Source organism: Vidua chalybeata, chromosome 14, assembly GCF_026979565.1.
Source record: "Vidua chalybeata isolate OUT-0048 chromosome 14, bVidCha1 merged haplotype, whole genome shotgun sequence".
Lineage (NCBI taxonomy): Eukaryota > Metazoa > Chordata > Aves > Passeriformes > Viduidae > Vidua > Vidua chalybeata.
Window position 1 is genome coordinate 19,214,968 of NC_071543.1, and position 16,162 is coordinate 19,231,129.

Sequence of the window (16,162 nt, forward strand, 5' to 3'; positions counted from 1 at the left end):
CAGCACAGTTATCCTGCTGCTCCGGGGGTGTTTGTCCAGGGGCTGGGTGCTGACACAGCCAGCAGGGACAGCACTGTCCTCCCTCCCCATCGCACTTTCCATCGCACAGGCCTGCTCCTGCTGCAGGAGCAGGTTAGCTGGATTTGGAAATGTGCTCTTACTCAGTGGGGGAGTGCCAGAATCGGGCATTTCCACTTTCAGTTCGGGAAAAATGGTGTTTCTTTTCCCTTGCTTTACAGTAGGGTTTCCGGGTGATGCCACTGGGGGAACCTGGCTGCATCCTTTAGTTTCCTGGCTATATCAGCTGTGAAAGAAATTGTTCCAGTGTCCTCAGTGAACTTCATTCCAGCCTCTCCAGGCAGCTAGTGGGGCCCCAGGATTTACTGCTGAAATATCTCCCAGGAGTTACTTTGTGCTGGAATTTCTCTTTGAAAAATCAGTGTCTGCATGGTGCTGAATGATGGTGGAAAAGTTACTGATGCCTGTGTATTTTTATTGGGTTTTGGGAGTCTTTTGTGTTGAATGGGCTCTGTTTTAGGGGCTGATTGTTTGGACTGGGAAGATGTGTACTGGTGGCAGATGTTAAATGTGCCTTTGCCTGCACAGCTGGCAAATGTGCCCTGGTGCTGCTGTGCAAACACATGCACTGCTCTCTTTGGTAAGGGAAGAGTGACTGAAACTGGAAAAAGGAGAAAACTAAAGTACCTTGAAGCTCCTATATGTTAGAAATGCAAGAAACTAGATTTTTCTCAACTCCCACATTGCGGTTGAATCCAAAAGAGTGGGTGTTGGTAATCTTTTATTACATTTCTTGCAATTGACGTGAATTCATGTATGGTGGAGCTGGCTTTTATCATTCCCAGTTTTTGCTTAGTTTGGTGTGATATGAGAATGGGGTTTTTCTGATTGGACATGAAAAACATCACAGCATAGCAGGAGGTAACAACTAAGCCCTGTTGCTGCTTAATTTGCTTTTGCTTCACCTTTTCTTAGCAAAGCTTCCCCAGTTTCTCAGCTGCTAAATATAAACTGGAAGAGATTCCCTCCCCAAAACTCCATGGTCTCCAGCGGAGGGGATCTTTTATCCTCCCCTGAACATCCTCCTCCTCCTCCTCCTGGCTGGCAGCGTGGCTCAGGCACGGCTCCTGCAGACCCTCTGCTCACTCCAGCTCCCAGAGCTGTGCCCAAGGACGGCATTTCCATGGCTGTGGGATCTTTGTCTGCCTGCAGCTTGTCTGGGCTCCTTGGCTGGCTGCACCTTGTCCTGCTGGCAGCAGTGGCTGCTCAGCAGCAATGAGGCTGTGCTGCTTTGGAGCGTCAGCGGTGCCCTGGGTGCTCCTGCTGCCACGGCAGGCTTTCCCCGCTGCAGCTGCTGGAGGGAAGCCTGGCAGGGGATGCTGCTGCCCCGGGGCTGGCAGCTTGCCTGTGGAGCCAGACCCGGTGGCTCTGTGCTGGTCCCAGCCCTGTCTGAGCTCGGGGCTCAGCTCCTGCTGGAAGGTGGGGACTGGGCTGCTCCTCCTCGGGTCAGCCACGCTGCCTGTGTGATGCTCCTCAAACCTGAGCTGCGCCCAGTTAACGCTTTCTGGGTCTTCTCTTCCTTTCCTTTCACAGCACCTTTTTTTTTTTTTTTTTTTTTTTTTTTTTTTTTTGCCTTTTTCCTCTCATCCTCAGTGTGTCTAAGTCTAAGCCTTTCGAAAAGGTCATTCTGGTTTTTCAGAAGCTTTCCTTTTTTTTTTTTGCTGTGTGGTTTCTCACTGAGCACACCCCCGGGCCTGGGTGGTGGGGATGTGTCTGCACTGAGGCACTGACTGCACACAAGCTCTGGAGGGCCTTGCAGGAGAAGCACAGCCCTGGGTCAGAAGAGAGAACCATCTGTGCTGCTTCCTACGCTGTGCTGGAGCAGGTGCTTGGAGAGAAGGAAAAGAAGGAGCTTGAAAATAGAATGAGCTGTTCCTTAAAAATCCCCCCAGTGTGAGAAATGAGAATTTAAGGAGCCCTTGAACCTGGTGAGGTGACCAAGCCATCACTCCTAGGGATGGACTAGTGCTGGTGGGACTTTCATGCCACGTGCAGGACTTCAGGCCTTGCAGGGGCCATCTCCCTCAGGATCAATACATCACATCTGCCAGAAGAAGAGGCATTAATAAACCTAATTGCTACCCTTTCCCTTGAGAGGAAAGCCTGGTTTTGGCTGGCTGCAGACAGCCTGCAGGCTGAGCCAGGGCTTGGGGTGAGCTCCCGTGAGCCCCTGGCCACAGAGAGGTGCGAGCTGTCCCCGTGGGCTGTGGGGACAAAGGGACCTGCAGCAGTCACAGGTGCTGAAGCTTTCTGCCATCAATATTCTAATGTGTCCTTTGAGTTGCCCACTTGGCATGGGGAATGGCCCACCCGCTGGAGCCACAAACAAGGAATCCCAAACAAGGGATTCTGTGGTTTACCCAGGTGTCCTGGTTAGTCCAACAGGCTGCAGCAGCAGGGTTTTAGCAGTGCCCTGTGTGCCAGCTCTCACACAGCCACGGACACCTGCAGCCTGATGGGGGGGGGGGCTGCCATCAAACGTGCCCTTTGCCAGCACCAAATCCTGCTGGCACTGTGCCTGTTCTGTTCCCAGATGGGGACCGGAGCCACCGGGGACACGATTTGCTCTTGGCTGCCAAAGAGTTTCCTCTCCCATCCAGGAAGCAGCCTCAGGACCTTGGCTGTGTGTCCTCTGCCCGGAGCAGCCCTGTAAGTCACCTTGGGTGAACAGAGCAGCCTTGTTGGGGAGCACAGTGTGCTGTCCTGTGCCACACGTGCCATGTGTGGGCTGTCTCCATCAGCCTCGTGCCACCTGTCCAGCTGCCAGCCCCTCCTGGCTCTGGATCCTACAAAAGCTCTGTAAACACCTGCCCTGCCTGTGCCCAGCAGTGAGTGTGTCCTGTTTGGGCAGGACAGACCCACAGCAGCTGGCTCTGGGCACGTGGATACCTGTGAGTTTCTGGGCTTTACGCTGGGTAACTTTTTGAGGGCTAAAAATCTGTATAAAAACCTGTATAAAATATACAGATTTTTATGCAGATTTTTACTTTATTCCCAGGATCCTGCTCCAGGTGTGAGCTTGCTGGGGAAGCACACAGGTGGGGGACAGATCCCCCACGAGGGACTGCCTGAAGCAGTGTGTGGGCACAGGGGCAGTGCCTGGCTGCCTCCATGCTCCTGCCCTGTTCCCTGCAGCCAGGAGCAGGCCCTTGGTCACTTGGCACAGCCTCTGTGTGGTCGGTGGGCAGGCGTGCTGTTCACAGCAGGGCAGTTTGCAGACAGTGTAAGGTAGCTTTTTTCCCCCCCCTTAACTCCCTCTGTCCTTCTTTGTGGAGATGGTGTGTGCAGAGGGAGGGATGGGCTGCAGGGCCACTCCTTTGGGGTGCTGCACTGCTCTTTCTCCTCAGACACAGGGCTGTGTTTCTGTCCTTTGCCCCAGTGAATATTTAATTTTGCAGCAGGAGAAGCTGGGAGGGCCACTGTCCCCACTGTGCTGGTTCATGCTTGGGGCACTCTGCTCCAAGGGAGTTCGGTTCCCATTCCTGCCCAAAGCAGAGATGGGATTGACTCAGTCCTTGCACGCCCCCAGTCTGTGCTCCATGGGCTGTCTGGGAGGCTTGCACGGACCCTGTGGCAGCTGGGAGAAGCCCAGCTCGCTGAAGGTCCCCAGTGTCCTGCAAGCCCTGCTGTGGGTAGGGTGTGTCACAGCTGGTGTCAGCCCCAAAGGCCCTGCTGGGCAGCCCAAGAGAGACGTGGCTGCTTACCCCAGTTAGCCCAGAAAGGCACCAGGAGACATGGAAACAGGTTACAGCTGTGCTGCTTTGAGGGTTCCCTCAGTGCCAAATAAATGCTGCTTTGCTGGGTGTCCAGAGCAGCTGAGAACAGGCAGGTCATGGAGAAGCTCAAGGTGATCTGTCACACTTTTCACTTGATTCACTGCAGTTTTGTTTCCTGGACTAGGGCAGCAGCCCCCAGATGAAAAGCTGCTGCTGGTCACTGACAGCAGAGCTGTCTCCAGGTGGATTTCATAGCAGCAGACAGCGTTTGGTCAGTGTGAGCAGCTTGGCAGGTGTGGTACACAGCTGCTGAAGTTTGGGAAAGAAAAGAAGAGTTGCTAAGAGCACTTCAGGGTTTAACTGAGTGTTAGAAGAGGGATTTGGGCTGGGACAGGAGCTGTCCCCTGTCTGGGTGTCACTGCACACCTCCACCCTGCATGACAGCCCCTCCTTGCCCGTGTCTCCTCCAAGGGGTGGTCACTGGCAGTGAGCGTCGTTCTCACTCCTCAGCCTGTGCAGTGATGCCGAGGTGCATCCCTCCCTCTGGAGGGGCTGTGGAATGTCCTGCACCGTGCAAACAGAGATGGGGACAGGGCACTTCAGCAGGGCTCCTTGCTGAGCCACGCTGGCTTTCCTCAGGGGGCAGAGAGCTCTGAATTTCCCCTTTGACTTTTCCCTGCCTGGCTTCCAAAACTCTGTGTCATGGCAACACTCTCCCCCTGCAGAGGGGCCTCTGAGTGTAATAACTGCAGCAGTGTTTTATGAATGCCCATTTTAGAACCCCTGTAAAAATGACACTGCACTGTCCTGACAATTTGCCATCCAGATGCTGCTGGTTTTTAGTAGGACCCTGAAGCTGGGGGTCATGCCAGCTGTGTGGGGACAGCAGTTTGTAGAGTGCTCTGAGATGCTGTGTGGGGGGTTCAGGCTTGGTTTTGTAACAGCTGATGGTCACAAAGCCCCTTTTTGGCTTTGAAAGGAATGAGTGGAGTTTCCTGAAAGCCTGACTTGCTCCATGTGCCAAGGAGATGCAGGCTGGCTGTGCTGTTCATAGCCAGCTCGGGCAGTACCCTGGGGTCTTTTCTGTACTGTCCCGAGAGTGGCCTGAAATAAAAAATCTGCCACAGAACATCAGCTGAAGCCTTGTTTGAGAGTCTTTGGTGCCTCACTGCCTTTCACTGCTCTTTCTGCAGAGATTAATATTTGAGGACAAAGGTCATGCTTCTGTTCAGGATTTATTGCAGCATCCAATGGAAGTGCCTCAGGCACAGCAACACACTCGTGGGTTTGATGCCAGCCCTCGATCTTCCCTAATATTTGCCCAGGAGGTTGAGTTCAGTGGCCAACACAGAGTGAGTGCCAGGGATGAGCTGGCAGAGGAGCGGCTCTAATCTCACCACAATCAGGCTGTTGTTGTGCCCTGACCTTGCCAAGGGCAGCATCCTGCTCCTCTGTCCTGTTGGATTATCCCAGAGCATGGGCACCAACTCCCCCTACCTCCCTGCACCTTGTTAGGTGGTTCTCAGTGAGAAAATGTCTTGTGAAACTTTTAAATGAAGTGATTTTTTTTTTTTTTTTGAGCATGGAAAGGTTAACTTCCTCTCTGCAGCCTGTTTCCTGATCAGCCTCCATGGACTGGCACATCCCTCTCATTTCAGTGCAGAACCCAAACAAAACCCACATGTGCTGTCAGCCTGGGGCTGTGGCTGCTCTTGAGGCACGGGGGAGTTCCAGCACGTGGCTTGGCTGCTGCATTTTGGGGGAAGCCAGGGCTGGGCAGGGTGGGCTTTGGGGCCAGGCTTCACCCTGCCTGTGGACCCAGCAGCCCCACGCTGATCTGGGGCCAGCACGTGTGCACAGCATGGGCTTTTGTCTCGTATTTTCAATGACACACGTGTTTGATGGCATCTAGTTCATGTGTTGGAGCTCATTGACTTATTAAATGTGAATTTTATCAGTATGAAACCACTGACCTGGTGGGAAAAAAAAAAAAAATCAACAAATAGAGAAGAAGTCTCTTGCTGCTGCTTGTCCTCAAGTTGGGTGACGCAGTTGAATGAGAGACAAATATTTGAAATATCTTTGCAAGACAAACTTCTTTCTCACCACGACCAATTCTAGGGCCTGTTAAAATCAAGAATGTTTCTGTAGATGCCAGTGGGACTGAGGCTCAATCCTCAACAAGCAAAAAGCACATTTTTACCTACAGGAGGGAAAACCAGCAGCGTGTGTGTGCCTAGAAGGGTGGAGGGAGCCCGTGGCTGCTGGGGCTGTGGGAGGCAGGGTACCCCCACACACATCTGGGCTGCTGTGCTTCAGCACCCAGCAGCCAGCACAGGCCTGAAAGATCTTCAGATAAAGCAGAAGTGACCAGAAAGCTTTTGGAAAAAAAGGGAAATAGAATAAATATTGATTATGCTGGAGTGTGCTGAAGTATGCAGCCTGTCTGATCTAAAACAGCCAGAAGATTATTCCCTAGGACCAACTCTGTGGAATAATCAGTGTTTAAAATGTGATTATCAGAAGGCCCAAGGACTTTAATCTGTATAGATGTGCTTCAAAACATTTATTTGCAGGAACAAGGATGTTTGATTTTTAGCTGTCATTCCATTTATAGATAATCCAGAAAAATGTCTGCCAGCTTTAAGCTCCTCTTGTGTTTAGTCAGTGTGGTCTTTGTTTCCTTCTCCCAGGGCAAGGTAAAGCTGTGTGTGTTGTTCTGATGTGCTTCGTTGCCTCTGAAATGATCATGGTGCTAAATATGGTATTGAAACAGCCTCTGCCATGATTTAATTAGGAAGAAATCTAATAACTGAACACAAGAACAACAGCCTCTCCAATGTCTGTGGCCCCATGCCAGGTGAAAGCATGATTTCAGGAGCTTATTTGTTCAAAATTAAAGCCTGTAACAGTGTGAAAGCCCAGCCTTGCTCCCAGAGCAGCAGCCCTGGGCACTGCAGTTCCCAGCAGAAACCTCAGCCCATTGCACTGCCAAGGCTGGGAAGCACTGGGAGACTTTGTAAAACAGGGAGTAGGATTGCTAACTCCAGAATACAAAAATTTACACTGGCTATGGTGGGGAGGGGAGGGCACTCAAGCTAAGGGGCACTGCTCCCTTGGTGCATTTAGTGGAATACATTTGTTGCTGACTTGTGGCTTTCACCCTGTTAGAGTCATTAGAAACATTAGAAATAACATCTCTAAGAGCCACATATCCTTTATTACACAATTTCACGTGTAGTTTAGGGAAGTTCAGGTTCCACCTTTGGATTAACACATTGATAAATGTGTTTGCTTTGGATTTGTGCTTTATTTTGATTGCTGCTTTTCCCTTTCTCCAGAAACTGCAATACCCATCTGTGCAAAGGACATCAGTGATGATCTGATGAAGGAGTTTGCTTTTCTGTCTGGTGAGTACCAGAACATCTCCAGGGTCTCTCTCTGTCCCTGTGGTAATTAAATACTCCAGACAAACTTCTTTGCTGTTTGTCAGAGTGATACTTCACACAGGCCATTACCCATCAGGTAGTATCCAGTGCCACTAGAAATGTTGTTAATAAAACATGGAGGCAGGTTAGGTTTCTGTCTCGTGCCACACTGTAAAATACCCTGACCTCCCAGCACTCAGTGCCTTAACAAGCACTTTGCTGTGAAATGTATTTCTGTAGGTTCCAGACCCGTGTGTTTGCTTGCCCTTGTATTTCTGATTTCTTTTGCTGTCCTGTGTGAAGCACACTCAGTAAATAGAGGACATGCCTGCTGCTCAGTACATTTGTTTCTAGCACCTGCACCTGTGTGTTGTGCTTGGCCTCAGAGGCAGCCTTGGCTTCGTTTTGCTGCTCTGGGGATGAAAACCCCTCTGGCAGTGCTCTGACCTGGCTGCTTGCCGTGGCCCTCCTGGGAAGCGTGGCCAGGGAGCATCCCTGTGTGTTTTGCAGGTGGAAGGGGGAAGGACAAGGCTTGGATTATCACCCTCCCCGACAACGCTGGCTTCAACGAGGTGCCCGAGGAGAGCGTGTCTAAAGTGCTGACGTACCTGACGTCAGTCCCGAGGTAGGAGGCTCCTGCTACCTCTGGTCTGGGCTGGGCAGAGCTGGGGGGTCCTGCCTGGGCTGGCCAGGGATCTGCAGGGCACAGCCACGTGTGGGCCCGGGGGGCTTCTTCAGCTCTCAGAGCACCACAGGGATGCAAGGCCTTACAGTGTCCAGGTGAGGTGCTTTATGTGCCAGGAACTGCAGAGGGAGGGTGGACATCATCCCTGTGGCCTGTCAGCTGGAATGTATCACACGTTTAGTTGATTAAGTTTCTAATTAACAGCAAGCTTTCCTCAAGCTTTGGCATGTGTCACCACTTAAATATACCATGCCGCTGCAAAATAATGTTTTGACGTGTACAAATAGAGAGTCATTACTGTGGAAAAAGAGAAATGAAACCAGAGGAAGAGACTAATTACAGAACAAAGCCTTTGGGGTCCCCGTGACAGCTGATGGCTCAGCAGAGAGCAGCAGCTCCCATTACCTGCCTGTGTGTCAGGGTTAGGCTGCTGACAGTCTGCCTGTGCCTCACACAGGGCTGTATACTTAGATTAATGGCCCTCCGAATTCTTGCTGCTGGGCCTGGTGACTCAGTTACCTGGAATCCTTAATTTTCTTGAATAATGCCTGTTTTGGCAAATTTCTTCCTGCAGGGAGAGCAGGCTGACAGCAGCTAGATGGGAGCTTTCCATTAGCAGCTGCTTTGGAAGAAGTGTGGAGTGTTTAGGCACCTCTATTCAAAAAAAAAAAAAAAAAAAAAAAGGAAAAAAAGGAGCCTCTGGTTCCTCTGTCCTCTTTTTGATGGACTCTGAGGTTTCAAGGGCTCCTGGCCCACAGAGCACTGGCCCAGCAGGAGCAGGACCCTGCCAAGTGTTGTTCATCCTGTGCAGGCAGCCCTGGTCTGTGCATCTGCACTTCCCAGCTCTGTCTGGTTTCTCCAAGGCTTCCTATTCCACCTGACTGTAAACACCCTGGCATTAGCATGATGAGCAGTCCTGATGTCCCTGTAATAGGTCCAACTCAATCAAGAACCTAATGAGAGCTGCGAGCTCGCTGGTGATTCAAACACGTTCAGCGTGTTTTTAGTAAAACTGCTTTAATCATCCTGCTCTGCTCCTCCTCCTCCCACCATAACAGCCTGCCCCAATGCCTGACCACCTCACAAACGTGTGCTCCTAACACCTTGGAGCTGAAAGGCTCGGGTGACCAGGCAAGCATCACCTAGGGGAGGGTGGCAGACCTGGTGCCCCTGTGTGCACATCCCTCAGCAGCACCACATCGTGGGATTAGAGCTCAGACTGTGGCCCAGAAAGTCCCTAAAAGAGGTACATGTTTACCTGCCAGAGGTATTTCATCTCCTCACATACCAGGGTGCACCAGCACCTCCTTAGCTGTGGATGTGCAGGGGCAGATCAAAACCACACACCCTGTGCAAGGGAACTGCAGGTGTCCTGCCTGTGCCAGTCTGAGCAAACCTCGTGGGGGTCAGTTTGTAGTATTTGGGCAAGTTGAATGGTTCCTAGTATTTTGGGCAGCTGAATTTCATGAGGCATTCTTCTGCTGGAAATAATTGCTAGATAAAGGAGATGGCTGCAGAAAGCTGCTCCTGAGCCCTCCAGGCGAGTGCATTAATAGCAGAGCCAGGAGGAAGGTGAGTCTGCAGGCAAGTGCATTTTTAGTATTCCTGGGAACTGCTGCAGGCAGGAGGCAGCTGCAGAAAGCACTTGTGTGGATGAGCTGGAAGGGAAAATAAGTAATAGGTGCCCACTTTCTATTCTGTGCACATCCAACTCAAAATGCTGCCTGCCTTCAGGCTGGCTGTGCTGAGCAGCACCTGCAGTGCTGTGCTGGGAGCAGGGAAGTGTGACAGGTCCTGCAATTTGCAGTAAAGAGACCTGGGGAGTGAGGAAGCAGCACTTTATCCAGGCTGGGATTGAGGGCTGTGACAGTGTGGTCTTTACAGCAAATACAAATCTTTTCTCTAGCCTGAAAGAATTTACCTCTTCCAAGTTAAGCCACAATTCCAGTAGAAGCTTAAAAAAAAATCAATTGAAGTCAGTTACGATATCTGTAAGATTGTTATTACAAAAAACTGACTTGATTACTATTAAAGCAAAACTTGAAAACTGAAAAAAACCCTCTGTGTGTAGCATTGGTGTGGCATTACCTGTGTGCAGTTCTGGGTGCCACATTTAAAAAGGGTGTGAAGGTCCTCGAATTGTCCAGAGGGAGCAAGTCTGGTGGGAGGGCTTGAGGGAATGTGTGTGAGGAGCAGCTGAGGCCTCTGGGCTTGTCCTGTGTGGAGAGAGGGAGGCTGAGGGGGGATCCCACTGCTCTCTGAGCTTCCTGAGGGTGGCATGTGCAGAGGAAGGGGCTGAGCTCCCCCCTGGGATCCAGGGGGAGGCCACGGGATGGTTCAGAGCTGTCAGGGCAGGTTTGGAGCAGACACTGGGGAGCATTCATTTGCTGAGGGGGTGTAAAACACCAGAACAGGTTCCCTAGAGGGGTCATTGATTCTCCAAGCTGTCAGTGCTCAGGGGGCATTTGGACAATGCCCTTACCAGCATCTCCTAGCTTTTGGTCAGCCTGAAATGGTCAGGCATTTGGAGAGATTGTCACTGTGGGTCCCTTCCTACTGAAATAGCACATCCTATTCTGCCCCTTCTGTCCTTTCTTTGACTCTCCAGCTTTTTGGTATTTAGACAAGCTTTGCCTGTCTCCTTTAGGCTGGGAGGTGAGGTGCAGAGTGGCTCAGAGCTGTGATGGTAACACAGAGTGGTGGCACACTGGAGGTGCTGCTGGCTATAAATATCTCTGGATTTCAGTACTGGGCAGGTCGTGACGGCGTGCTCTGATCCCACCAGCAGCAAGGAGTCTCTCAGTCCTGTGCTAAATCTCACAACTGCAGGCTCCAGGGTCCAATTTCAAGTCCTGCAAAACATCCCAGGTCTTTATTTTTAGTCTGGTGCATCAAAAAAGCGACAAGAAACAGCCAGAGAGAAATAATCCTTGCCCTGGTTATCTGTCTCCATCTTTCTGCTCTGGATGCAAACAAAGAGCCCTCAGAGCCTTGGTAGAAAGCATTGATTTATTTTTATTGTCAGTCTGAAAGGTACATCACGGGCCTGGAAATCTGATAAACCTGCAAGGCCTGGGTTGCAAACAGACTTTCTCCACTGGCCTAGAATAAATGACAAATTTCTCACAGTAGGTGTCAAGGCTGTCAGACTGCTGGGAACTTTCCTCTTTGCTTCTGTAAGGGAACTGATAAAAGTACATTAGCATGCTCAGAGGCTGCTCTCTGAGCATAACCTTGTCCTGACTTAATGACTCCAGCTTTTCTTAACTGGCACTGCACTACAGTCTGGCTGCCTTTTCTAAATTACTTGGATTCTGGGGGTTTTCTTCAGGTTTTATTATGGTTATAGCAGTTCTGTGGAAACGTGGTTTATTTTTTTTTTTTCAATTTCAGACTCTTAGGAAACACCAGGGGAGTTGGGAATTGTTCTTTATAGTTCAGAGACATACCTTTTAAAATTTTAGAGTGTGCTGAAAAACCAAAGGATTTTGGTATTTTTGCCTCATACCAAAGGTTCCTTTGGCCTGCTCCCACCCACCTGGGTCACTTAGCTTGTGGTGGGGGTGAACAGAGCTAACAAAAACCTGCAGAATTGTCTCACCTTGCCTAAACTATTCTAAGTAAATAAAGGTTTTGGCTGGAAAGTCACGCTCACCATGCTCACAACCTCAGACTTTATTACATGTGCTCTGTGTATGACCCATATGTAAAATTTGATGTTCATTTTCTCGTCTCTTTTCTTCTGTGCTTCAAAGCCACTGAATAAATTCAACTGAAACCTTTGCACTTTGGGTGTGAAGCCGCAGATCCATAAGCTGTGTCACAGGATAGCTTGGGAGCTGGGTGCCTCTCCATGTCTTCAGTCACCTATTGTTATGAGCCAGAGAGAATTTTAGTTTTTATCCCTCTGAGCAGCACTGCTAATTCCTCTTAAATGTATTTGTCAGAGTTGTAGCTGCCACAGAGCAGAGCAGCAAGATGTGCACTGAATGAAAGCTCCTGCACTGCCTTCAAGTGTCTTTTTTTTTTTTTTCCTTTCCTGTAGTGAGTTGCCAGGTATTGTCTGCCGTGTGATGCTTCTGAGTAATCCACCGTGTGTTTGCCTTGCCAGACACAGGAATTAGCAGAGATGGTGCTGGCAGGAGGCTGCTTGCACAGGGCCGTGCCCAGGGCAGACACCTGAGCCCTCTGGGGAGGCAGCACGTGTACTGGGATCCACATCCACAAAATAAACACTGCAGCTATTACCTGAGTGTGCTGTAAATACACCAGGAGGAGGAGGTTACACGCTGGCGTGGCCCTGGCTCTGTGCAAGCACGAGTGCAGCTGTAGCTGGGCTGCTCCCCGGAATATTTCACTTACAGAGCGGGCAGCGCCGCTCCTGCTGCCTGCCCAGGTCACGCTGGGCATTTCAAAGCAGCTCCAGGGTTTGGGTGTGAAAAGGGACGTCAGGAGCCTGTGCTTGCCCAGTCAGCCGGGCTGTGCTGGAAAACGCCTCGGAGCAGTCGCTGCCTCCCCGGCAGGACGGGCTGGGGGAGCCACCACAGCTGCCCTGCCCCTCTGCCAGGCTGCCACTGCCCTGCCCTGCCTGGTGCCACCTCTGCTGTCTCCTGCCCTGCCTGGTGCCACCTCTGCTGCCCTGGTGTCACCTCTGCTGTCTCTGCCCTGCCTTGGTGCCACCTCTGCTGTCTCTGCCCTGCCCTGGTGCCACCTCTGCTGCCTTGGTGTCACCTCTGCTGTCTCTGCCCTGCCCTGGTGCCACCTCTGCTGTCTCCTGCCCTGCCTGGTGCCACCTCTGCTGCCCTGGTGTCACCTCTGCTGTCTCTGCCCTGCCTTGTGCCACCTCTGCTGTCTCTGCCCTGCCCTGGTGCCACCTCTGCTGCCTTGGTGTCACCTCTGCTGTCTCTGCCCTGCCCTGGTGCCACCTCTGCTGCCTTGGTGTCACCTCTGCTGTCTCTGCCCTGCCCTGGTGCCACCTCTGCTGCCTTGGTGTCACCTCTGCTGTCTCTGTCCTGCCTTGTGCCACCTCTGCTGTCTCTGCCCTGCCCTGGTGCCACCTCTGCTGTCTCTGCCCTGCCTTGTGCCACCTCTGCTGTCTCTGCCCTGCCTTGGTGCCACCTCTGCTGCCCTGGTGTCACCTCTGCTGTCTCTGTCTCTGCCCTGGTGCCACCTCTGCTGCCTCAGCCCTGCCCTGGTGCCACCTCTGCTGTCTCCTATCCTGCCCTGGTGCCACCTCTGCTGTCTCTGCCCTGCCTGGTGCCACCTCTGCTGTCCCTGCCAAAAGAAGCCAGGAGTCACTGCTGGGCTGCTCCACCCCGAGCTGGGCACTGAAGGCAGGGGGGTCCTGGGGCATCAGCTGGGGGAGCCTGCTGGCCAGGGCACAGCTCCTCTGCAGCCTCCTTCTCGAGGCCACGTTGGGTTTTTGAGCAATCTGCTGTCAGCACCTCGCACACGAGTCACAGGTGATGCTTGAGCCTGGGCTGCCACAGGGAGAACCACAGGAAGGCTGGGCTGGGAGGGAGCTGTGGGGATCACAGGGAATGGCTTGGGGTGGAAGGGATCCTAAAGATCAGCCAGTCCAACCCCTGAGCCACAGCAGCTTCACCTGCAGCAGGCTGTGCTGGAATATCTGGAGATATGAAAAGCCCCAGGTGGGTTTTTAAAATATCCAGAGAAGGAGATTTCACAATCTCTCTTGGCAGCCTGTTCCAGTGCTCTGTCACCCTCAGGAGAAAGACATTTTTCCTCATATTCAGATGGAATTCAGTTTGTGCCTGTTGCCCCCTGTCCTGTTGCTAAGCACCACTGGAAAGAGCTTGGGTGTTCAGGAAAAATTCTTCAAAGGGAATTTCAGGAACTGTAGAAATCCTGAAATGTGGTTTGCATTCCGAGTTCTTGGATTTGGGGTTCTTTTGGGAACGGAGTCACTTTTCTTGGAACATTACCTGGTTATTGGTATTTTCTTATCTTGCAGTCAGCATGAGTCTGACACTAAATTTATCCTGATCCTGGATAGAAGACTGGACACATGGACATCAGTCAAAACGACTCTCCAAAAAATAGCAGTAAGTCCTCTTTAGTGTTGATTGCTTTTGGTGTACTGAGTCACCCTGCCTTTGTGTAGCTCCTTCAGAAAACACTGGGAACCAGAGCAATGATGCTTCCTCTCTAGGCAGTACTTTGCTTTATGGCCCTGTAATTAATTGGAGTGCATAAATGAGCTGTTTGTGTGCTAATTTGCTTGTTTGATCCATTCCCTGGGTTTTATACTCTTTTGCAGTGGTTCAAATGTGTTTTGTGCCATGTTCTATGCTTTTGATGGGTGGAAAAATTTGCTCGGTAGATGTTCTTTCTTGACACTGGTTATTAGTTTATTTTACCTAATTGTTGGTGACTGAAAGTTTTAGGTTCTTTAAACAGGCTTCACAAGGATTTGTATGTGGGCATGGATGGAAAAATCTAATTTAAAAGTGCATGGGTGCATTAATGTGTTTTAAATGATCTAGTACACACATACATCACAGCATCAGCAGATCTCTGCTCTGAACATAGCTCCCAAGGGGGGGTTTGCAATTCTGCATTGCATTGTCTTGGACCCAGAGCTTGGATTTACAGCAGAGCGTGCAGCTGTAGGAAAGTCATGTTTGTGGGTGCATGGGGAGGTAGGAGCTAACAGAGAAATCCTTTCCCAAACACACCATGCCATGTGGGTAGGTGAGTGGAAGTATTCTGGCTGTATTATTGTTGTGTTTGTTTCTGCTCAGTCATTGAATGGTGGAAGACATGAGTCCATCTGAGAAAGGATGAGGTAGAGGGTATGTGCTGAGGCAGAAAATGCTTACCTGGTTCTGATAAAGTTCAATTTACGGTATTTTCAATGGTTAATACTGCTAGAGCTGAACTTGGTGTCCAAAATGCCTGTCTGCTGGCCTTTTGCTGGTCAGCATCCCTTAGGAGGCAGAGAGGGTTCCCTTCCTGCAGTGTGAATGAGATCCCACTGAGAGTATTTTTGGTTCTGATTTTTCTGAACGTTGGAAACTGAAGTTGCAAGTGTGGTTACCATACCACTAGAGAAGAAGCAGCATTTGGAAAGTATTTCTTGAAAGTGATCATCAAAATTCAGTTGTGCTGCCAGCGTTTGAACAGGTGCTAATACCCAGAGCTTCCTTTAAGGATGATGTACTTGCTTTGCATAGTCTGGAAGTGTCAAACGGGAAAAAATCCTGTCCTAGTTTGTAGCTTCTACAAAAGTGTCATTCATTTTGTGTTTAATAAGAAAATGTAATTATTTGAGCATACACCCTGTTTGTGCCATGTGTCCACGTGGAGAGGTGACTTTGCCTGCAGTATCAGGGCTGTCCATGCAAGGAAAGGGAGGTGCTCTGTGCAGGCAGGGATGCAGGAAACCTGTGTCCACTAAATCCTGTGACTTGGGAATATTGTCTTAAAAACAGAGTCAGGTCCTAAATGGCTGTCTCTGTGTCCAGAAGGTGTAAAGACAAAAATTTAAATCTTGATTTTTTTTCCCCCAATCACAGATCATAAACCCTGGTGCAAAAAAAAAAAAAAAAAAAAAAATTCTGATCTTTGTACAGTTTTGGAGTAAAGGAGTGCCATGAAGCTGAATTTCAAACACAGAGCGTGTCCTATTTTTTCCAGCATATGTATATGCAATTGCAGCTCTGCGGTTGTGCATCTGGTCTTGAAAATTTTCCTATCACACTGCACAGATTTTTGTTTTAACTCTTTGTGTATGTCTCTAATTGCCTGGGCAAACCAGGCTAGCAGTGCTGTGGGAAGCAATGCCGGGGCAAGCCTGGGGTTTTGGCCGGAGCATCTCTCCTCGGTTTGCCCCGGAACCCCGAACAGCTTGGAAAGGCACCTTGGAGATAACGGCGGGGGGGAAAGGGAAGGGTGAAGGCTCCGAGCTGAGAGCCCAATCCTCGCAGGAGAGAGCGTCTGCAGGATGATTTTTGGCATTCCACCTTAAAAGCAAAGCCGGCGCTGGGGAGGAGAGCGGGGCTGCCAGCCGGGAGCTGCTGCCTGCCCGAACCGAACCGAACCGAACCGCTGCGTGCCGGCCCCGGGCAGCGCGGTCCGCAGCCTCCCCGGCACCCCTTCCTTCCCCGCACCCCCTTCCTTCCCCGCACCCCCTTCCTTCCCCGCATCCCGTTCCTTCCCCGCATCCCCTTCCTTCCCCGCATCCCGTTCCTTCCCTCATCCCCTTCCTTCCCCGCACCCCCTTCCTTCCCCGC

At 50.9% G+C, this 16,162-nt stretch overlaps 1 protein-coding gene across 3 annotated transcripts in view; it reads left to right on the forward strand.

The window, feature by feature from the left end:
* MCF2 (MCF.2 cell line derived transforming sequence) overlaps positions 1 to 16,162 on the forward strand; it is a 174,602-nt gene that overhangs the window by 2,705 nt on the left and 155,735 nt on the right. For all 3 annotated transcript variants that reach the window (XR_008433349.1, XR_008433350.1, XM_053955347.1), the window contains exons 2-4: positions 7,136 to 7,204; positions 7,733 to 7,847; positions 13,882 to 13,972. Coding sequence is in view for 1 of the 3 variants with exons in the window: in XM_053955347.1 (XP_053811322.1) it covers positions 7,136 to 7,204; positions 7,733 to 7,847; positions 13,882 to 13,972 (275 nt within the window). In the remaining 2 variants the exon portion in view is untranslated. The remainder of the gene's footprint in view (positions 1 to 7,135; positions 7,205 to 7,732; positions 7,848 to 13,881; positions 13,973 to 16,162) is intronic.